The sequence below is a fragment of the Centruroides vittatus genome, unplaced genomic scaffold, assembly GCF_030686945.1.
Source record: "Centruroides vittatus isolate TY-2023 unplaced genomic scaffold, ASM3068694v2 contig_1213, whole genome shotgun sequence".
NCBI lineage: Eukaryota > Metazoa > Arthropoda > Arachnida > Scorpiones > Buthidae > Centruroides > Centruroides vittatus.
This window is the reverse complement of record NW_027120776.1, coordinates 1,548,361-1,571,686: the sequence shown is the minus strand read 5'-3', so window position 1 is coordinate 1,571,686 and position 23,326 is coordinate 1,548,361. Positions and strand designations below refer to the sequence as shown.

The 23,326-nt window shown below is 37.6% G+C and overlaps 1 protein-coding gene across 2 annotated transcripts; it reads left to right on the top strand.

Moving 5' to 3' along the window:
* Window positions 1–118: 118 nt before the first annotated feature.
* On the top strand, window positions 119–23,322 carry sog (short gastrulation). 2 transcript variants are annotated; one of them, XM_067283495.1, is made up of 23 exons: window positions 119–954; window positions 13,454–13,557; window positions 14,395–14,521; window positions 15,966–16,034; window positions 17,542–17,659; window positions 18,846–18,945; window positions 19,019–19,160; window positions 19,325–19,450; window positions 19,519–19,613; window positions 19,698–19,842; window positions 19,913–20,025; window positions 20,107–20,217; window positions 20,292–20,439; window positions 20,517–20,728; window positions 20,806–20,925; window positions 20,993–21,182; window positions 21,256–21,345; window positions 21,426–21,568; window positions 21,640–21,748; window positions 21,819–21,917; window positions 21,988–22,085; window positions 22,160–22,259; window positions 22,330–23,322. In XM_067283495.1, exons 1-23 carry the CDS (start codon window positions 816–818, stop codon window positions 22,407–22,409), a joined length of 2,778 nt encoding a protein of 925 aa, XP_067139596.1. In that variant the 5' UTR covers window positions 119–815; the 3' UTR covers window positions 22,410–23,322. The 2 variants fall into 2 exon arrangements, with proteins under 2 accessions (XP_067139596.1, XP_067139589.1); XM_067283488.1 differs by having other exon boundaries at window positions 122–954; window positions 20,993–21,178; window positions 21,252–21,345.
* The last annotated feature ends 4 nt before the right edge of the window (window positions 23,323–23,326 follow it).

Below are 23,326 nucleotides of genomic sequence, written 5' to 3'. Positions count from 1 at the left end.
TGTGACTACATTCCCACCGTGCAGCAAGGGTGCGGTAAAGTGCCCTTCGCGCATTTGCACTCAACATGAGAATGAAAGGGGAAAAAACCTGCCCTAATATTGCTGGAGAACGGGTTTTCGGCAATCCTCAGACAAGCTACGTCTCCCTCCGCATCTGTAGATGGCGACGTCTGGCCGGCAACAGCGACATCTAACGGATAATACTCCCATCTGCGAACTGCAACACTCTTAAGGATGCAGATGCTCGGGTTAAGCATTAACTATCGGGCGTCTCGGCTTGCCAAAACCACGAAATAATCGAATGGCGGAGCGGCACCGTAGCCACTCGCCCGTACCGCTTTATAATCCCGACAGGTGGCGCGGTGGCGACGGAGATGCGCACGTCCCGTCTTCGCCAGTTTCGGGCTCGCCGCGCCCGTTGGGTCAAAGGTGGCGCAAGATGGAGCGGGTGTGGTGTAGGTACTTTGACCTCCTGGCCATCGGGATCTTACGTGCTAGCTACGATCTCGACTCCGCCGCCATTGGTTAATACGCACGTGACGTCATCGGCTTTTACTAGGATATTTGTAGATATCCCACACGTGCGTCTTTTCCTATCGCCTAAGGAACGCTGTAGGGTAAACTACAATATTTGCCGACTTTCCACCTGCACCCGGTGACCTGCGGGGTGTGGCCTGTGCACGTGCATTGCCGACTATTTAAGGATGTGACACATTGCCAACCTCACTTACAGCAGCCGACCCTCTCTACTGACCGCACGAGGCGCTGTCTCGCCTCTCTCAACCATACACACCCCTCGTGTTGATAGTGTAGCGATGCTCGCCACTTGGAAGCTGACTTTATATTGTTTCTGTGTTCTGATAGTAGCTGCCAGGAGTCGGGATGCAGCTAGGAACAGGGGGAAGCCTCCCCTCATCGAAGAGCCCGTCAAGAAAAGTAAAAATCGCCCGACACGTAAGTAAATTCCAACCCTATCCCTAATTTTTAATTCGGCAAAAATCGAACGGGCGATCCCATCCCATCTTTAAGCATATGGTGTAAAATGTCGAATTTTCCGAATATTTTCCTCTTAGTAACGTGACCGAAAATTACTTTTACGAATATTCCGTCGTAATATTACGGAAATTCAATCGGTGTCTATCGCGTTGCATCCTTTCTCAACGTTAGATCGTATGTCGTCGACCATTTATCGGTTATCGCGGCAAAGAGTGTCAAGGGATATGGAATACACCCTCTTAGTTTTTATAAACACTTGGAGATCCGGTATTTATCTAGTTGCGACCTTGCTTGACTCGCTTAATGCTGTAAACATCGGAAATCAGCACAATTCTTTTTCCCCCTCAATGTTATCTCCTTACATTGATTAATATTGTTGCTATTACGGGATGCCAGTTTAGAATATGCTCTATCTTTCTCGATTACAGATAAATCCCCCCCGTAACAATCGACATTTTAAAAACTTATTCCTTTATAATATATATTATTTTCTTCCCCTTCTTCTTTTAATGTAGAAGGGCATTTGGAGTGTTTGATTTATGCTTAGCTTGGCTAATAAATTTCGGCAGACGTCACTGTTGTGAGCTTATCGAGTTAATTTGGTCTATATTAGACACGTGGAAGCGTAAACATGAATAAGTTGTGATTATATAAATCTGAAATGATGAATCGACTGAATTTATGAAAATTTAACTGGCATATAATTATTTTATTTATCTAGACAGGCGCGGCTATCGGGGGCTTAGGGTTAAAGCCCCAAGAGATGACACTTGGGCTGTTTGAAAACGTAAACACACCCTGATATATTATATGGCCTTTGAATACTTAAAAAGCATATAAAATTATCAACGAATATTCAACTTTATCCGTTAGACTGCCGCGGTTAGAAACACTGTCGAATTTGTTTACCAGTGTATTGTAGAATAATAATAATAATAATTTAATTTATTCAATGCGAAATTCTTTCTCCAGCTATAAAGTATCTGTGCTATTGTAATGCATTTATCTGGATATTTTCCGAGGTCGCAACTCGTTACTATGTAACTTATTGTTCCTGGTCGAACTGGAAAGTTTGTAATTAAAGAATAAATTCTTTTAAAAAGTAATAACGAAAGTATTATTTTAAAGGATTGAACGGGGGCATTTTCTAGTTCGTAAGTCATCAATCGAAACGTTTCGTAAATCAAAACAACGCTCCGATAAATATTCATTCACGTTAAAATTTAAAAATCAAATTTGCTACGTTTAATTTAAGAATTAATTTAAATATTAAATTATCCAGACATTATGAATAATTAATGTGTGAATAATTATGTAATTAACATTTGTAGCTTAATAAAATATTTATGTAGATTTTTAGGGAACGTATTGATAATTTGCATATAGAATAAATTATATGGGACATAAAAAAGTAAACAGTTGTAGCCCATTGTTGTCTTTTAATCCGATGGTTTTACCATAAACAGTAAATTAGAGCAAATGTTCGATACAACAAAAGCCTAATGAAGTGGAAGAATTTTATTTTTTTGCTTAATAAATTGGAATAAGAGGAAGTTATTAGTGGGCGAACCTCACGCATGTTTTACTACTCCACTGACCCAAACCGAAATATAATAAGAATAAATGATAATAGATGGCGCAATGCGTAATGGGTAGTAAACAAAAATTCCATATCGTTTCAAATACCAATGTGATGTAATTGTAATTATCCACCTGCTATCGGTAGACGTATCATAATAATAATAACCAGTTGACTGTAACATTCGATATTCCTGAGAGTTGTTGGCAGCACATGACACCATGGGAGACACCTATGTCATTACGTCATTACTCGAGTCACTAGTGACGTGGAGACAGTACGTCACTGACCCACCTCCCAACTGACATTGACATAGGTTTACTATTCCTCCAGATATAATTTCGGTTGACATTCGAGAAGATGCAATTAGTCGACAGATTTTTCCCTTCCGTTCTATCGAGTACGCGCAGATTAATCGAAACCGAGAAGAAAGTTATTTTGTATATCTTTTTTTCTCCCCCCTTCCTCTTCTTTTTCTCTCTCTCTCTCTTTCTCGTGTGGTTAAGATCTCGAAAAAGGTCAGTAACCTAATATGACCCAAAACGCAAACTAGTTTTCGCCCCCAAACCGATAACTTCGGGGTTTATTTTTGAGATGAGAAGAAAAAGTATGGTTTAGCATTTTGCGTCGGGGGGGAGAGAGCGAACTTTTTAGCCGATATCATTCGATCGAAAGACGTTACGCAACCGTGTCTGGGACTTCCTCTTAAAAAGCCGATGGTTGGGTGACGACTTTCTGTTAAAAAGCTAAAAATGCCCCCGTTACGCGAGTATTCGAAAAGGGGGAGGGAGGGTGAACGAAGCTTTTAAAGTTAAATAGAAAATCATAATAGGACGATAGTAAATTATCCCAGACAGAAAAATCACAAGATCAAGGTCTAGCTTCGGAGAGGTGCGAAGTTTTTCCAAAAAATTAAAAAACAAAAGTTGTACGTATCGTCCGAGACGTTAAATTGGCAGAGAGCCAAAACCGTAGTTTGATTTTTATGACTTTAAGCTTCGTGATGTGACGGATGAACGTGATAAGAATAAGGTAAGGTTACAAACTATACCTCCCCTCTCACAGTGTATGTATTTTATATAATGCCGGAGACTATTCTTTTCAATAGACTCTATTGTAATAACACCGGTTGGCATGACGTCATCTGATGAGGGCGATAAATTCCAAGGTTGGACATATCACGTGTATATATCACGTCACTATCGTGACTGTACACAGAGTTTTGGAAACTCAATCCTTCCACTCCAACCCCATCGAACCACTCGAATATTTCTGCACCTCTTGAACTAACCATTCGAAGGTTGCACATGTTCTCATATGCGCAGTGTGACGTAAAAAGTGTTTTGTTTATTATTATTATTATTATTATTTATTTTCAAATTAAAATAATTAAGTTGCTAGCGTATAAAGATATTTAAACTGCGAGAAATTGATTTTAAAAAGAAAGAGGACAAAATTCTAAGAATTCGACACCTAGACTAAAGTGTATAAAAAAAAAAATTGGGCGCGACTGCACATGAAAGCACGTTACATACTTTTATCGTGGAAGACGTGATAAAGCCATTCTACTTTCACAACTGGGAATTAGCAAGAGACGGTGACTTCATCATCCCTCCGGGTGCACCTTGCAAGTCATCAATTACCTAGCTCAAGGCTATCACATAAAGCACCAAAAAGGTGTAGCGGGGTTAGATGACTCAGCTTCTGCTCCTTCGTCTCCTCGCCATCGCCAGATATGACGTCATTTCTGGTCACCTGTACATCTCGTTACTCGGGTCAGTTGCCTTGGATGCATTTGACCCAGTTAGCAACCCGTGGCATGAAATATAGCCGAAAAATTAAAATAAAACTGTACAGAATTTCTGTAAATATTTCGCAATTGTTTACAAATTTTTTGCGCGCGCGTGCGTGTGTTATTTCAAGTGTGACATTGAATAATCGGATAACGAGTGTTTTAACACGTTTCATTTACTCCATCGAACTCGCGAAATATAACGTTGTTTCCCGAACACCAGTAGGGATGACGTTTTATGAGGTCAAGGAGTTAGTTTTTTTTTGTTTTGTTTGCATGGTGTAGCGTATTTTAATTTTAAAAAAATTCACGGAACCAATTTAAAGGACAAATTAATTTCATACATTCGTTTGGTTTCTTTTTTAGAAAAATCAATTTCCCTTCTCTTTACCAATAGTAATTTCTATCTAATTTTAAGCGAAATTAATTTTCCCTTCTAATACATAATTTTTTCATTTTAAACAGAGGTTTTTATTTTTTTAAAAAAAGAATCATATTCTGCAGTCTATAATAAGTAACTTTAAAATTAGCGCCCGAAGAATGTAATTTCTAAGCTAAAAATTCCCTTTAAACACTATAAAAATGCTGCAATTTTTTTTTTTGTATTCCAGGAAAAAATAAATATTATAGCAATTTTTTTTTTCTAATTTTTCTCCTCCAGAAATTTTTGTATTATAGGAAGTAATTTTTTTTTTTTTCCTACTTAATGCCGATTTGCATTCCGTCCCCATTTACCCGGGATATTTCTAGGGAAATTTCCCCGTTTTTGGTAAAGAACAACGACGGAATTTTCGGGTAGGCATTCTTTAAATGTTTCAACACGCATTATTAACGTCGGTCGTTTTAGACTCCAGTTTTCCATTCATTTATATCACTTAGCGCAGGCTGCAATTTCATTTATTTTTATTTTATTTTATTATTATTTTTTTAAATATCGGAGACCATCTTGTATCAGAAAAGAGTTGTCTTCGTTTCTGCGGTAATTATCTACAACAAGTTTTGCGTGAGGAACGATATCTGAGGCCGGCAGCCCCATTCAGTCGTACGACTAAGTATATTTAAGTTGTTCCTAGTCTAGTCGGCGCCAGTCTTCAGCTATTTAGCCACAAGATCCTTGGTGGCGTCTCCCAAACAGGAAAATGGGGGCGCGTATAGTAAAAGGACCGCCCGGGGGAAGAATATAAAATTAAATTTACACATATATATATATGTGTGCGTGTATATAGATATAAATATATATATAAATTAAGAATGCGCTCTATATAGAGAGATATTTGGCAGACCAGTCATCAACTTTTTCACCTTGTTTTCAAAATGCCGGATGATCGTAAACTACTACTAACAGAAGATATTAACTCGATTTTACGATTGTTCTAACTACTATCCAATTGATAGTTCTGCCACTCAATGTTATTAACTGAAAACAACCCTTTAAGTGATAAGGATAACGAGCGATTCGGATTTCTTAAACCAGCAGTCGTAGGGGGAAGAAGAAAAAAAACGATCCACGTTACTACTAGAAAACGATAGGGGAACAAGTGGAACGAACGTCGAGTGCTGGAAACTAAATTTAAAATAGAATATTAGAACCGAAATAGCAGAATGTATACATTTATTGGATTTGTTTGCTTTGGTTTCCTCGTATAGATTTTGGTTTACATTTCATCCACGAAAAAGCCGATTATTCCGAAAGGAGTAAATGGAGATTAGAGACTTAGTTCGGATAATTGGAAGGGGGGAGGGGAATGTTAACCTTAATTGCAATAATCCTATTTGTAGGTTATTTAGTGTATTATGAATTTCCTTTTCTACACCAAATTCCCTCGATATAGAATAGATTTATTACGTCTAAATAAAGGCTAATACGAATGATGTCATTTTTTTGCTATTTCGACACGGAGATTATGTAAATTTTTCTAATTTTATTCGAATTATTTCCAAAGAATAGAAAAACTTCCCGTTTCTAATTGAATAATTTACTATGATCTCTATATATATTTTATTCAAATTCATTGTTTTGTTACAATGTCGTGTCATTATCGGTTAATTTTAGTTCTAGAAAGGGATTTTTTTTTCTTTTCTTAATCCATTTTCTCTGTTCGACTTTATAAAACTTGATCTCGAACAAAGTATTGTAAATTACTCGCACTAGTATTTTAATCTGGAATAATTCTACGTGTAAGAGTAATTATTATTATTATTATACTGGAAACCCGATACAGTGAAAGGATTTTTAAAAAAATTGTTCAAACGTAGTTGTTTTTAAAATATTTACCTTATTGCTTTCGCATTCTTTGAAGATTTAAGGGGATTAAGGATTCTCCAACTCTTAAAAAACCATTGTAAATCGACTGTTCTTAATCTTTCACACCCCTCTTAAAAACTCTAATGTATAGGAAAGTGATGAGGTTAAAAGTACTTTTCCTTTTGTATTCGTTAAAACTTAATGGCTGTAAAGGATTAAAAAAAAAAGGTTTTTAAGGATTTAGAGCTTCAAAGTTATTTAAGGGTTTAAAACGGATTTCAACGGATGTATTGAATTTACATTAAGGAATTAAAAGAATAATAATGGATGTGAAAGTAAAGTCTGTTTTAGATCCTTAATGACATGCAAAGATTTTTTTCCTGAACATTAACGATGTATGAATTGTTTTCACTTCACAATGGCTAAATCCTTTTGGGGTCTTAACGCATAGGAAGAATAGGCGAAGTTATCTTTCCTACGCAATGTATATAAGGGAAATACTTTTGTTTTAAATGATTTTTTCTAAGGGATTGAAGGCAGGGGATGGCCCACCCTCACCACATTCGTGTTCACACACACACCAATCTAAAACATCCGTGCCCAATTGATATTGCCGATTAAATTCTAAATTTGGTTACGTTTATCGGGTTTCGGAGTTGGGAGGATGGGGCCACCCCCTAAAACATAATTAAAATGGATTGTCGTAGGACTTAGTCATGTCAGAAGTGTATGAAATTTGTGGACACGATACAAAGGTTTAATAATTAAAAAAAAATGCTTTTAAGGATTCAAAATAATGCATTAATCCTTTTATACGAGTTATGAACAGGTTAGGATTTACGATTTACCTTAAAATTCCTTAAGGATTTCGGGATGTTTAACGATTTTAAATCCTTAATTAAAAACGCATTACGTCGTCTTATCGTCTGCTTTTCAAATTAGTTTATAAAACCGACGCTATCGGGCGCTGTTCGAGTGAAATATTTCGTTTATAAATAGCGATATTATTTAATTAAATGAGTAAATATTGATATTAATTTCGGATAAATTATTATATATTTATGATTCGAAAAGGAAATGTTTTATTTATAGATTAGAAATTCCGATTTTGAATTCCCGTCGATGATGATAATTTTTTTTTTCTTATTTTTATTTTGAATAAATTCTTTGCCCGAATGATATTTTAATGATAGGTTGCCTCCTTGTACTTAATCTAAATTTTAATCAAATCAATTAAATAAAATAATATTTTAATAATAATAAATTTTCTTTTCGTTAATGGATTTCGGTGATTTTTTTAATAAATAATTTAATCGCCACTAGAGGGACGCTTTGATATGAGAAATTTCTATTAAATGAGACTTTAAAATATGTGTAATATTTAAAAACGAATTTTTATTACTATTATTTGAAGTTTTTTAAACTTTTCTAAAATAAAATACAACTTTAATTTAAATTGCTGGATGTATAAATTCTTTTTTATTTTTCGGTATCGTTTGACGTTGCAGGGGGCGATAGTAGTCATATTGAAGGGCGCCATTTTGGTTATTGGTATATCGAAATATAAAAAAAATGGCATAAAAATGAATGAATTTTACGTGATATTTTTTCATTTTAATTATGAATAATTATAAATTTAAAGTTTTGAATTGGATCGAGCGTAATTTGCTTTTCGTAATCAATTTTTAAGGGATTAAGTAGTGTTTGACGTAAAAAAATCCCTTAAAAGGATCTTTTTTAATCCCTTTTGAAAGTTCATTGGCGTAAATTCATTATTCGTTAAGGGAAAATTCGTTATTGATTAGAAAAATTTAAAAAAAAAAGAAAGAAACGTTGTTTCATTAGGAAAGAAAAATTAATTAGTGTAAGGAAAAAAGTATTCATTATTGACAGGGAAAAAACGGGAGAAAAGTTCATTCGTTCAGATAAAGGGGGAGAAACTTCATCGTTCGCTAGGGAAAAAATTTTATTAGGAAAAAGAGGAAGCATTCACTATTGATAGGGAAAAGGGAAAAATTTCCCTTTTCCCTATCAATAAATTATTTTCATTAGGTAAAAAACGGGAAAAATTCAACACGGGTTAGGGAAAATAAAGTAAAATTCGTTATTCATTAGGAAAACAGGAAATAAAAGATCCCTACATAAGAGAAAAAATCCCGGCGAAAGCAACGAAGACTTAATTGTATACAAACATGAGTTACAAAGTGTTAAGTTGATATTTCCTCTTTCTGTAATTCAAATAAAAAGAAATAAAGAATATATTCTTTATTATTATTATTATTTTATCTCCGCGTAGAATTAAATTTCGTGTAAGGAAATAAATCATCTTTCCGCATAGCACGGAATCTCCTATAAACAGGTTTCTCTTGAAGAGCCAGAAAGTTTTGTGGACAAAACAACTCCTCTTCTGTCAGGTTCCTTTCCTTTTGTGAGAGATAAGTCTAGCTGATAACATTGATTTTCCCTTATTTATATTACTTGTTACGTCCGGTAAATAAACAACTCCGAGTGTCCGATGTGTAATTTGTATACAAACTCCTCCGAAGGCAGACATAACGAAGCCCTTTGTAAGCTTCTAAAACATCTTTTTATCGCTTATTTTTTAATCATTTATGCGGATGTGCCTTAAAAATCTCCCTTTCTGTTAATAAGAATTAATTTTTCGGCCGAAAAACCCGTGTTATTTGCATACCGAGAGGTTTTTCGGCAAGGGTTGGCGGCTTGAAACCATCTTTAGCAGTTATTAACCTTTTTCTTTTATATTGTAATTCAATTTTGGACAATGTAACTGTTAAGATGCCGCTTCAAGCAGCTTTTCTACAATAAAAATAGGCTTATCTGTTAATTAAAATAAACTTTCCTTGCATATAATTCTGTATGCAAGCAATTCAAAGCATTAGTATTGTACAGAATGGCATTTGTTAGTGCCTTTAAAAGCATGCTTAATTGCTATATTTAGTGTAAAAACGTTGATTTTATATATTAAAAATATGCTTTTTATATTAATTAAAATTAATTTTTCCATTAAACATAATCATTGTAAGCAAGCAATAACTATAAAAACACATTTTAAATGACATTAAAACTTGTTTTTATTGATATAGCTTACATAATTAATGTGTATAACAACTTTTCTTACTAACCCAATCAATTGCTTAATGTTATTCATAAACATCAAGAAGGTTTATTAATAAAAAAAACATTAAATTATTTTTGAAGTTAATTAATTTTATGTGGAATTAAGGATGCTTAATGGAATATTTATGCTTTAATATAGAATTAAAGAACGTTTTTAATGTAATTCTATGATTTATCAGTGTTTTTATATGGAATTAACTATTTGGTAGCGTGATTATGCTTCAATATCTCAAGTTATTTATGTAATTTTATGGTTATTAATGTTTTTATATGGCATAATTTGCTTTAATGTGGGTTCTTGTGTAATTCTATGGTTATTAATTAATGATTCTGATTTATGCTTTAACTACATGGAATTAAGCCTGTTTAGTAGAGCTTTACAGCTTTAATTATGTAAAAACTGCACGAAAATCCACGTTAAAGCATAACTATGCCACCCAGTAGCTTTAATAACCATAGACTTGCATAAAACCAGGGGTTAATTCTAATGTTTATGGTCATTAAAGCTACCCAGTACCTTAATTTTGCATGAAAAGTCAATATTAAAGCACTTCTATGATCATTAATTAGTGTTTTTATACTAGAATTAAAGCTGTTAAGGCATAATTACTCTACTAAACAGTTAGTATTTTATATAGAATTTAAGTCTATAGTTACTAACTGGAATTCAATGGTACAATTATGCTCTAATATAAAAAATATCCCAGACTTTTTATGCAATTCGATGCTTAGAAAATCATTTTTTTAACACAGAAAACTCAAAAAAAAGAAAGAAAAACCTCTTACTGCCAGGCTGAAGAGGAGGAGAAAATGTTATTTATTGTTAGTCGGGGGATGTGTTTACAGCCGTCTTTTGGCAGTTACTGTGCATTTTTATTGAGGAAATAAAAGTAAATAAATCACTCCAAACTCTAAACAGTCTTAAAAGAAGATATTTAAGCATTTTTTTGATGTCTATAATTGCATTTTCGGAGGACCGAGCGTTAAATATCAAGCAGAAAGCTACAAAATGCCATTCTGTAGAGTCTTAAGTAGCGCTAAAAAAGGGAAAAGGTGAGGGGGAAAAAGGGAAAAGTCAGAGAAACTCGTGCAACTCGGTATCTTTTAAAATCCCAAATCGGCCAAATATCGCCGATTACGACACACAATTGCACAATTGTAAGAATCCGCGAGTAGTAAAGGGAAGGGGGAAATCGATTGCGACACTCGGTAACGTAAGTGTGTCTACACGGTTACTATGTAAACTAGGCTCTACTACAGATAAACGTGTTTTTATTTATGTTTGATTCTTTAAAAGTAACTTAATTTATTAAATATTAAAGCATTTTAAACCAAATTTAGCGCCGATCTATTCTTTAACCCCCCCCCCAAACTCGCTGGAAAGTTGGATTTGTGTGACTCACAAGAGTCTCGATTATTAATTTTAATTAAGTTCGGAATTGAATTAACAACAATTGGCACAGTTTAATGTGGTAAACCCTAATTTTCAACTAGAAAACGGTTCTCTTATTGAAAATTCACCGATATTTTGGTAGAAAAATGATTTTTCTATCGCCGAACTAAAGTCAGTTTCAATGAGGAAAAGCCTGTGTTTTAATGAGGTAAATCCTAATTTTAAATTTAAAGATGACTTTTCCTCGTCGAAACTGGCTTACTTTGGCGATAAAAATTCGGTTTTCTACTAAAAATATTTGGTGGATTTTCAATAAGGGAACCGTTTTCTAGTAGAAAATCGAGTTTTCGTCGCCAGTTTCAACGAGGAAAAGTGGCCTTTTAAGTCGAAAATTCGGCAATATTTTAGTATATTTTCACTGTTTATTGTGTTTAGTAATTAAGCGACTATTTTTATAGCCAATAAATGTCCTTCAAAACAGTGTATTTTCTAAGTTATAAACGAGTAAACTTTCTACAATTTCGTCTTTTTATCATTTTTATTAGTTGACTTTCCAATAAATTTTTTCAAAGATATAATTAACAGCCAATAAAATCATTACTTCTATCCCATTTGACCTGCGTAAGCCGACTCGCAAACCCTTTGATGTCCGCTCGTTTAATGTCCCTAAACACTAATCGGTTCACGTGTTCGAAAACATGTTTAAGGCGCTTCGAATTAGGGGGAAAAAAAACGCCGAACACGCTTCGTTTTTTCCCTAATTTCTTCAAGATTTTGCTGTCGGACCTGCGATGGCCCAACACCTCTGAGCGACGGCCATTCTTCGGGAATTTATATGCAAATTTTGAACCGAAAAGAACCTCTAAACAACGGCCATTTTCTTTCAGGAACGTACGTTTTTTAGTTATAAGGCCGCCTTATAGAGATTATTTTGTATGTATTTTTGATATTCCCGTCAGTGTCCGTTGTTCGGAGGTTCGGCTGCACTATTAAACAGATACGGGCGGACGAACACGTGTTCGCACACGCCTCTCGTAATTTAAATATATTCATAACTGTATTCGAACCTCGATATAACGCGTTGAGAGCCACGTGATTCGACGATGACACAACCCGTTTACAATGCGAAATCTCAAGTTTTAGTAATTCGCAGACACCCTTATTTAATGTTTATCAGGAAGATCCCAGACACTACATCGAGGTTTGGCCTTATTTCTACGCGTAATTTCGTCTGTTGTTAAACTTAACGCGTCGAAATACACGCGCCAACTCGAATACGTAAATACAGTGAAACCTCGATATACCGTCGCCCCCGTAAAGCGCCAACAAACGGTGTCGAACAGCTCATCACTATGATGTTTACAATACAAAATCTAGTGAAGGGTTTTACCCCGTTTAAAACGTGTGAACGGTCTTAGGAAAGCGTTCGCCGACGCAATATAGAGGTTTGGCTGCTTTTTACGCCCCCACAATACGGATAAATCGCAAGTAAAAGAGGGGAAAGCCATTATTAGAATGCGGTACCGTTTCCTAGAAAGTTTCACACACTCCAGCCGCACAGTTCCCATAACGAGGAATGTGGGAGTGGCGCTAAAGAGGGGGTAGCGTTTTAAATCGAATATCGAGTCGTGAAAATTATATTCATTTGCATAAAACGTGACGCGGAAGTGATTTACTAAACACACGACTCGGCATTACACTCATTCCATTATTAACTCGTATGCAAAGGAGAAGAAGAAAACGAGCCAACTCTACACGCGTATAACGCGCGGAAGAACTGTTATATCGAGGTTTTCGGCAAGAAAAACGCTAGATTAATCAATAAAAATAATAATTACGGCACGAGTCGAGTCATGGTTTAAAACTGCGCTGTGTGCGGGGTATGTGTGTGTGTGTTCAGACGCTCACGCGCTGCATAAGGTCATTAGGTTATGGGCAATTACTCCATGGCGTCTGTATGTCGATACGTATTCGATTAATTAAAACCCATTTTTTTACTGGTCGGATAGAACCTTAATAGTATTGTTGACACGACAGCAACACAGTTGACATTCAAGTTATTAGGACAAACGCCCAGTGAGAAGTTCAATGTCCCGACGACACACTCAGCACAGAGATATCTCTCCCCCCCCCCGTCTATGCCATGTCTCGCGCTCTCCCAGTTACCAAAATTAACATCGATGCATCTTCCAGAAATCAGATAGCGCGCCCGCGCGTTAAAACGCTCCCCCCGAAAAGACAATACAAACAATACAAGAGGGGGGTGGAGGATTCTCGTGTCTCTTCTGACCTAGCTTTACCGTTTTCCAGACTGTACTTTCGGCAATCTGACCTACGAGTTGGAAGAAAGATGGAGACCCGACCTTGGCCCACCCTTTGGAGTGTTGTATTGCGTTCGATGTGAGTGTACAGCGGTGAGTAACTCAGATTTTATTTTTTTTGGGGGTTCTCCTGTGGTTCCCCCTCACTTACGGCGTTGAAAGGTGGCCACTTTGGCGCTGTGTCGAAATCCCCCTGCCAGTGCCGAGCCGTCAAACGTAAACATCTCGATAAGGGCGTAACACTATCCTCGTACCCTCCCGAGCACCCCCAAAATGAGTTTCTTCCGGGAGTGCCCTCTAGACTTTTTATCATTTTCTCGCGCGATTTGGGAGTCTCGCCCGGCCTCCAAATCTCTAAGGGGGCGGGCGTTCGAGAGAGGGGGTGGAAAAAATCTTTTCTGGGAATGGGTACCACGTCCCCTCTAAACACCTGGTTTCACTAAAGTTGGGAGCCGAAGATTATCTCCCATCTAGCTCGGTGGCCTCCTTTGTTTGACTGCCACGACATTGTTAGTGCACGTGACGATTTCACAGCTTAACGCATTAACACCCCCGAGTTTTACTGTTTGGCGATGGCACACCTTAAAGACACTTCCGACAATCCGGACCATTCCAGCGTTTCTGGAATGCCGGCTCGGAATTTTCGGGATGTCTTCGGGGATTAATCCGTTTAAAAGAAGCCGTTTTCTCTCTATAAACCCATTTTATCGGCTTTTCGGGGAGGGAAGCGCGCGCCCGTTCTTCTGGTGTTTTTGCAAAATAAAACGATCGCTTTAATGTAGCAAAATTGGTTCCCATTGTGGCAAATTCGCTTCCTTTTATTGTTCTTCCATTGCCGTATGTGTGGGGGGTGCCGCTCGAGAGGGGAAGCGACAGAGATTTGTTACGTCTCGGGTTGGAATTTTAATATCTTGTGTTTTTCTGCTTTAGGTGCGCAAGAAGAAACGAGTTACAGCCAAAGTCAGGTGTCGCAACATTAAGTACGACTGTCCCAAACTGACCTGTCACAATCCGGTCCTCCAACCTGGCAGGTGCTGCAAAACCTGTCCGGGACAAGGTGAGCAATATCCTAGTGTTTTACTCAACCGTTCGTACTACGAAACACTGTCGAGTGCCGGGATTACATAAGAATCTACGTCACAAATGACTTTTCTTTTTATGGAGGGGGCATCTTTCGTCGTGGAGCTCCATGATTGATTTTTCTTTTTTCCCCTCTTTCTCCCTCTTCGTTCACGATGCTGTCTGTCATTTTTAACAGAAATTTCCCTGCGAGGGGGGCTCGGCGTGACGTCATTGGGACTAAACGAAACCAGCTGACAATTCTCTCCTCTCACTCTTCTTCAATCCGCGGTCAATGAACTTGAAGAATAGTTCATCCTACTTCCGGTTGCCGAGGTCATTGGGGGACCGAAAACGGTGACGTTAGGAATCCAAACTTCCAAGCGGTGGGGGGAGAGGGGGGAAGTATCCGTCGATATTTATAGACTGAGTGTCGGCCCCGTTCGTTGTTTTGTGTGTATATAAACAAGGCGACACGTGGACAGTTGGGCGAGTGCCAAGACCCAAAACGGACGTTGTCGGTGGGCGAAATACCGTAAGGGGGTGACGTAACGCGTAACGGGTTCGCTTACCTCCGCGTGCACGGGTGTCTGCGCGCGCGTGCGCCCCCCAGAAATGTGCTACCGTATCACTAGGATCGAAATCAAGTTCAACCTAATTGTGGATCTTCCAAGACGTCTGCGCATTTTTTCCCCTCCCGGCAACTTTAGAAAGTCATTTAGAACTCCAATATTCTAGTGGGGTTGGCAATACTTCGCAGGGGGATATTTTTTTCGGGGTAGGGGGAATTTTAGGGACGCAAGAGCGAAATAAAATATAATACTTTAATTATAATTAATTATTTGAATTTTCGGACTCGTTAATTACATGAAATTGGACGAGTGTTCTCGATATTAATTACTCTCTCTCTCCCCGTGTGATGGGCACACATGACACTAGCTTATGTAACCCTTCTTGAGTGTTATTAAAGATTACTTTTCGCAGAAGTGATTTGGGTTTTCTACAATTTTTTTTTCCTTTTAATTTTATTGGCTGACTACCCTCCCTTTGGGAGGTTTGTAGGGAATTTTGTGTGTGTGTGTATCGAGGTTTTTCTGTGTTAAAACACAGACTTCTCTCCCCCCTCATGCTCGAGTTACCCCCAGAAAAAAAGGAGACTCGAAAGAATCTTTCTCGGAATCGAGAGTACACTGCCCTTTTTGAAAAACAATGAACTTCGAAGGGTGCATTTGGCACCATACACTAGTATTGGGTTTTATCTAGAATTTGTGCGCGCGTTGCAATGCAGGGCCTTCAGTGGAGGGAGGCCCGAAGTGTGTTTCGAGTGTTTCTGTCAATAGATTTTTATAAAAAGGGGCTAATCTTTGGCACCTCTTCCTCGTGCAGATATTGGCCACCCCTACCACGCGCAAATTAAGTTTAAAATCTATAATTTTTTCCAGATTACGCGGATCTAGAAGAGGATCTAGCGTCGAAGAAATTCGAGGACGAAGAGGAAAATGCAATTAAAGGTAAGAAACGTAATTATGTAACTGTATTGGAATGACAATGACTGTGTTTCGCACGCCCACGAACCCTCTCTTCCCCCCCTTTTCTCCTTCTGTGCCGTTACTTAATTATAGATTAAATTATCTTCAAGTAGTGGGGTGTGGGTGGAGATGAGAAAGGCTGGGATGCGTTTTGAAAGCGGGTCAAGTTTGTATTGTCACCTGGGAAGACCATTTCCCTTTTTATGGTAAGGCGGATTATCTAGTGCCACCCGTACGTCATGGGCGCACCCGGTCGATCCGGGGATCAATGAATTTTGAAAATGGTCTTGTGGGATTCTTACGCTGAATTTTTATGGAAAGGGATACTCAATGAAGTTGACGAGATTTTTTTTTTTTTTTTTAATTTAAGGGGTCCCAGACGACATCCTGTGCTGGTACAGAACCATATAAAACCTTATTTTCTACTATAGATGATAATGTTTAAGTGTTAACCATAGAAGAGGAGGAAAACCATGGAAGAATAAAGGGAGGACCATTAGAATAGCCGCGATCCTGTGCTTAAACCACGACAGCATAAAGGGTGAGCCGTGGATTCTAATCTGAACCCTTATTCTATGGTTAATATCTGAGGAGGGAGGACCGTACCACGGATCCTCCCCTAAATTCGGGAGAGACAAAACTAATAGGCGCACAAAATATTAATAAAGACGGGGGTAAGGTGAATGAAAGGACCGATTGACACCACGACCTTCATTAAGAATTAACGAGTACAGTACGTAATGTATACCGAATGCGTACCCATAAAAAAAACCCCCATCAAGAGTGTAATTATTCTCTTCGGTAGTGCTCCTTACCCTTGAGAGAAAGGCAGACGGAACGAATACACCCTCACATCTAGATAATATTTAAATGAAGGTGACCCCCGGATGAAGAAAACGAGCGCCCACGCCTACGAACGGGGGAAGAACGCGCGGTTTACGATCCCGAACACGAGTTTCATCCACAATGGCCAATACGCGCGCAATTCCGCGTGCGAGGAGGGGGGAGAGAGCGAGAGAGAGAGAGCGTTTTCAATTTCTCTCTCGCTCTCCGTCTGCAACCTTCGGACTTGTTTTCGAATGGCGGGGGCACGACATTGTGGCGCCATCCTACGGGACCAAATCAAAACATGTATCTTGAAAGGGAATATTTAATTGATGGGCGTGGATTCGAGTTCAAGGTTTTGCATCAATGTTGAAAGCTATCGCAAATTTTTTTTTATTGTGGGGATGCACTTTTAAGCACCTCGTTGGCGCCGATAATATTCCAAAATGAGATAGCAAACTCTCCCCCCTCCTTTTTATATATATTTTTTAAACGAGTGCAGTCGCTCTCTCGCTTCTGTTCAAACAATGAGTGCTGCAGTTGAAATTAGGCCAAGGACCACTTGTTTTACATACGCTATCTCCTCTTCTTTCCTCTTCCCCCTCTCGATTTTTCGTGCCTTCTCGATAATCCGGCACTCCTCTTTATTTATTTATTTTTTCAGAGTTTTCTGCCCTGCTGACCGGACGTGGGTTCTTACCGAACGTGCAGACTGGTGCGGCGGCTAGGGGTTATGCCATTTTAAATAAAAGGAATCTTCACTATACGATTCACTATTCCGGGTGAGTAGACGGTAAATCGAGTGATTTCGGCGCTGTTCCGGGCCCGTGCCATTTAGATTGGTTCCAAAATTTTAATTGTTCTCCGTACGTATCCACTTTAAGCTCGCTCTCAAGGATGCTTGGAAGAGCAGAGTATTTTTTATATTTTACACGTGAATAAGTCCAATCTTCCGGGGATATTTTTACCAGATCCTTGTGTGAAAAGGATTGATGATGCTTCCTGTGATGCCCCCTTTAAAATTTTTGTGTCAAGATGACTTTAATTCTTAAGGAATCTTAACAGAATTAATACTTTACGCTGAATGGGTGCCATTCTGTAAGAGTGAGAGGCATTTTACTATAAAACTTTTGTAAAGGGGCATCACAGGAAGCATTAATAATCCTTTTCATACAAGGATTGGTAAAATATTCATGGAAATTTGGACTCGTGTGTGTCTTCAAGGAATATTTTACCATATCCTTGTATAAAAAAAGATTATTAACACTTCCTGTGATGCCTCATTCCAAAATTTTATAGTAAAATTCCTGTCCTTTCAAGCTCACACTCAAGGAAGCTGAACAGAATAGCACTTATTCAGTGTAAAGTATAATTCTGTTAAGCTTCTTTGAGAATGAGCTTGATGTGAAAGATATTTTGTAAAGGGGCATTACAGGAAGCATTAATAATCCTTTTCACACAAGGATCTGGTAAAATATTGCTGGAAGACAGCCTGAAAAATTGGACTCCGACTTAATCTTCTAGTAATATTTGACCATATCCTTGTATAAAATAGGATTATTAATGCTTCCTGTGATGCCTTTACAAAATTTTATAGTAAAATGCTTCTCTCTCACACAATGGCACTTATTCAGTGCAAAGTATTAATTCTGTTAAGCTTCCTTGAGTGAGCTTGAAAGGAAAGGCATTTTACTATAAAATTTTGGAATGAGGCATCACAGGAAGTGTTAATAAACCTTTTTATACAAGGATTCCTGGAAGACATACCAAAAAAAAGTCCAAATTTTCATGAATATTTAACCAGATCCTTGTATAAAATGGATTATTAGTGCTTCCTGTGATATATCCATTCCAAAATATTAATTACAGTACCTTTCACTTCCAGCTTATTTGCGAGGAAGCTTAACAGAGCAGCATGCTTACATACAAAAATTTTAATACTTTAAAATTAATTATATTAATTTTCAGGCTGAGTCTTCCTACTTCGGTCCGGTTTACCGATGACGAAGGCACCATTCTGTCGGAACACGAAGTCAACGCTCTTCCCAAATATGTAAATGAATCAAAAGTGAGCCATTTAATTTCTACCTTACTTTTTTCTTTTTTAAATCTCCATTTTTAAATTGAAAATTTGTGTTTAGGTATGCGGAGCATGGAGGAGTCTACCAAAAATTTACAGGCGTCTGTTACACAAGGATCGTCTGTACATCGTCCTGGTGACGTCGGAACATCCTGACGGAGAAGTGGGAGGAAAACTGTTAAAAAATATGAGATTTAATACGGGTAAGTATTTAAATGCAGCAATTTACCTGTTGTCTGGTAGATAATTAAGTGGGGAGAAAGGGAAATCGTCTCCGTTCCCGAGTGAGTGAGGATACAGGATGTGGAACAATGACACCAGTTGGATGTGGGTTAATGAATCACACGGAACTTTTTCCCATTTACAGAAGTGTACAGCTCCTTGTTACTGTCCGACGATCTTAATGCCGGTTCCGGAGGAATCGCCACGATAGCTCCCGTCCAGGATAACGTGCACGTAATTATTGATTTCAACGGAGTGTTTTCTCCAAAAGGTACGCACCCATAAGATAACTCGAGCAGTGTTTAGAGAGAACAGTTACATTACCGAACTCGTTTGTAGATTCCCACAATGTTGCGGTATTTATCAGGATCAACAACAGGGACGACAACACACTGTTGGCAGAGGCTGTTGTCATTATGCCGAAAGTAAATCCAGTTAGTATTGTTTTTATAATACACTTAAAACTGCATACAAACTAGTGTGTCTGCTATAATTGACTTAACCTTTACTTTGCAAAGGAATATAACAGAGCTAACATGAAAATGAAAATGACCGACAAGGTGCAGAAGCTACTAAGCGAAGGCAAGTTAGAGATGACGATTAATTCTACTGACGAAAGTAAAATGTTGCGAGGTCGAATAATAGTGAAACCCACTTGTAACGGTAAGAGAAGTTTTCAAAAATTACGCAAATTTATCTACTAAACGACCTCATAAATTGCTTTGGTTTTCAGTTTTTCAAGCCGTTTTAACTTCTGAAAAGTTGACGAACAAAGCATTTCAAACGACGAAACCCTCTGGATTTGTATTATTTTCGATAAATCCCGACGGGGCTCTCAACTACAAGGTAAGGTTTCAAACGACATTTCGGAGTTAAATTTCTAATTTTTGTATCCCGATTCCGCTTCATCACTTTAATCCTTTTTAGTTGCATGTCGTCGACTCGGAACATGAACCTTCTTCCATTCTGTTTCAAACAGATGCTGATGAGGGAGTGAGTTTAGGAGAAATCGATAACCTCGACTTTTCGGGAGAATGGGTAAATGGAATGCTTCAATTAGCACATAAGAATTATCAAATCATGTTAAAACAAATGAAAAATTTTTCATCTAGGCAAATGGTACTTTTGCCGAAACAAATTCTCAGCTAATCGAAATGTTAATGACCGACGACTTGTATTTGAGCGTGTCCACCTCGGATGACCAGAACAAACTGAGAGGTAGAATCCGCCAGCGCCTGTACACCGATGCATTCGTCAGCGGTGAGTTCTTAAATTAATTTAGTCGATACGAGAATAATAATGCAGTTTGTACTCACGTGAGTTAAATCGTTCGGCAGAAATGCCACTCCTACTTTCGTCTAAAGGAAATTCTTCGGCGGCAGGTATTGCTTGGCTGTCCGTAGACAAAGACTGCCTGTTGCATTACGAAGTGGACGTCTCGAACTTGGACCAGGAAGGGAGTAAATCCGATCGTCATTTGGTCGAAATACTACAGAAATCTGATTATAATTCCAGGCAGCAGGTATTAAAAAAACTGGACGGAGATGAGGTAATTTTTGGAAATACTTCCGTGTTTAGGAAGGAATTTAAACAATGTAATAAATGCTTATATAGATATAATTCTAGGTGGAAGATAGGACCGAAATAATGGCTATTTACACTTTGAAATCTGGAAATAGTCAAGTGTTGATCACCACTAAAAGTGGCCGGGAAAAATCGATAGAACTGAAGGGAACGATCGATAAAGTAAGAAATTGTCAAACTGTTCATATTTGTGTGTTTATAACAGATAATTTATATTGCACATTAATAGATTTACGTTCCTGCTAATTGTTTGCTGAGATCAGACCCTATGCAACAATCTACTTTCCCTTACATGGAAGATGGGTCGAATGAAATATTGAGAGATTCTTCCCAGTGTTACTATGAAGGGAAGATTTTTGCAGACGGAACACAGTGGAAGGCAGAGCATAATCCGTGTTGGATGTGTTCGTGTCAGGCAAGTTTCCATTCGAAATACTAGATTTACTGTATCAAAGTAAACCATTATTAATTTTTGCTTTTTCATACAGAGAGGTAAAGTAGTGTGCGATTCGGTAATATGTCCTCCGACCACGTGCAATAATCCCGTGACTTTACCGTCGGAATGTTGCCCTAGTTGTTATGGTACGTGTTTGGTATGTTATGGTACTCTTGTCGCATTTTCCTTAGAATAAAAAAATTATTTTTTTACATGTTTTTTACAGATGCTAACGTTAACGGGACTGCCGAAGAAGCAATTAGGGGGTGTTACTTCGAAGGAGATAAAAAATTCCATAGTGCTGGTAGTCAATGGCACCCTTACATCCCTCCGTTTGGATTTAGTACGTGCGCCATATGTACTTGCCAGGTAATATTTATAATTTGTATTTTCAATATATGAAGTCGTAGCTATCGTTTTAACTTTGGAAATTTGCAAAGCCTGATACATTGACTGTGGAATGCCAGAAAACCGTGTGTCCACCGTTATCCTGTCCAGATCACAAGGCAGTTCGTGCAGATCCGCTGGCTTGCTGCAAGACTTGTAAAAGTAAACAGGTTTATTCAAATTATGTTGTGTACTAGAATTATTTTTGCACTTAAAACTATTGTATTTTTAGATGAAGTAGTAGAATCTCCTCCTTACAAGGGCCAAATCTTTGGTGGCACTCTCGGAGATCAGGCAGAATTAAAACAGAGAGATATTCTTTTAGAAGGAGGTAAGTAACTCGATCGAAAGGCTGCAACTGTTAAATTAAAAACTCACAAATCCTTAAAATACTTTGACAGGATGCAAAACGAGAGGACAGATATTCGCCAACGGAGCCGAATGGCATCCGACGGTACAACCTTTTGGAGAAATGAAGTGTGTTAACTGTCACTGCAAGGTAGAAAGATGAATCAACAAGTTCTTTTATTTGGTGAGAGGAGAAAATTTTAACTAGAAACATTGTTTTTGTAGGACGGACAATCAAAATGCAGGAGGCAGAAATGTCCGAAACTTGCCTGCGACAGCAAAATCTACGACGAGAGCGAATGCTGTCCGAGATGTCCAGAAAATGGTACGAAAGCTCTTTAACTCTTTAAGAATTTCATAGTACTCGACGATGAAAATTTTCAATTTTTCCGCAGGTAAACTGTACAACGAAAATCACCCATCCAAAAAAGAAAAGCGGAAATGGAAAATCAAAAATAAGAGGCAAATAAGTTAAACGCAGAGAACGACTTCTGCAATTTATTTTTACTCATGTATATTATGACATTTTTTAAAACTATATTATAAAATATAATATTTTCACACGCAATGGACACCGAAACGCAAACGTCGAGATTAACCGTAACATTATTTTCGTAGTAGTGAAGGTGATAAGTGTGCCAAAATGGATCAAGGTACCTAGATTACCCGAAAACATAGTTTATTTTTTTTTTTTTTTGTAAAACCAACAATTTGTATATAGTATTATCTGGTCAAGCCAGTTTGTATATGTCTCATTGTGGATATGTGTAAGGCATTTATGCTGAAAAAAATTCTATACAGACAAGTGTGCCAAAGGTGAAGCTGTGATAGATATAATTTGGCATGATGCATCCTAACGTACGATCTTCTCATTTCTCGATCCGCATTTTGTCGGACTATCGAACGAAGCGCAAGACACTTTTTCGTCTCCAACGCTTGACACCTTTAGTCTACCTCTCGCTTGCATCGATGATTTCCAAAGAGATGCACTCTTCGTTATATTTTTGTGTACGTGCCATCTTAGATTTTATAACTGCGACAGTTATTTGCAGGTAGCTACAGTCTAATTTTTTTTTTTTTGACAGGGTGGAATAAACACACACACATACACACACACACTACAAGGTTTGTTTTTTTTTTTAGATTGTGGCGTGCCAAACTGGTATAAATGTTCGCATATGTTAATTAATTAATTAATAAGAGATTGTTATACTGTTGCCTTTATATACTGAAAAAAAGAAAAACCAAAATAATTAAACTGTTAACTTTCTAGATTTGTTGTTATGGAATTTTGAGAGTTTTACACAGGTATATTTAATAGTGATGAAAGAGCCATCACAGTTTTGTGTTATAATTTGTAACTTTCAATAAAATGAAAGTGAATATAATCTT

Coding starts and splice junctions, on each gene's coding strand:
- sog (XM_067283495.1), top strand. CDS start 816: ATGCTCGCCACTTGGAAGCTGACTTTATATTGTTTCTGTGTTCTGATA. Junction 20,218..20,291: donor TCGACTTTTCGGGAGAATGG/GTAAATGGAATG, acceptor TTTTTCATCTAG/GCAAATGGTACTTTTGCCGA. Junction 22,260..22,329: donor TCCGAGATGTCCAGAAAATG/GTACGAAAGCTC, acceptor ATTTTTCCGCAG/GTAAACTGTACAACGAAAAT.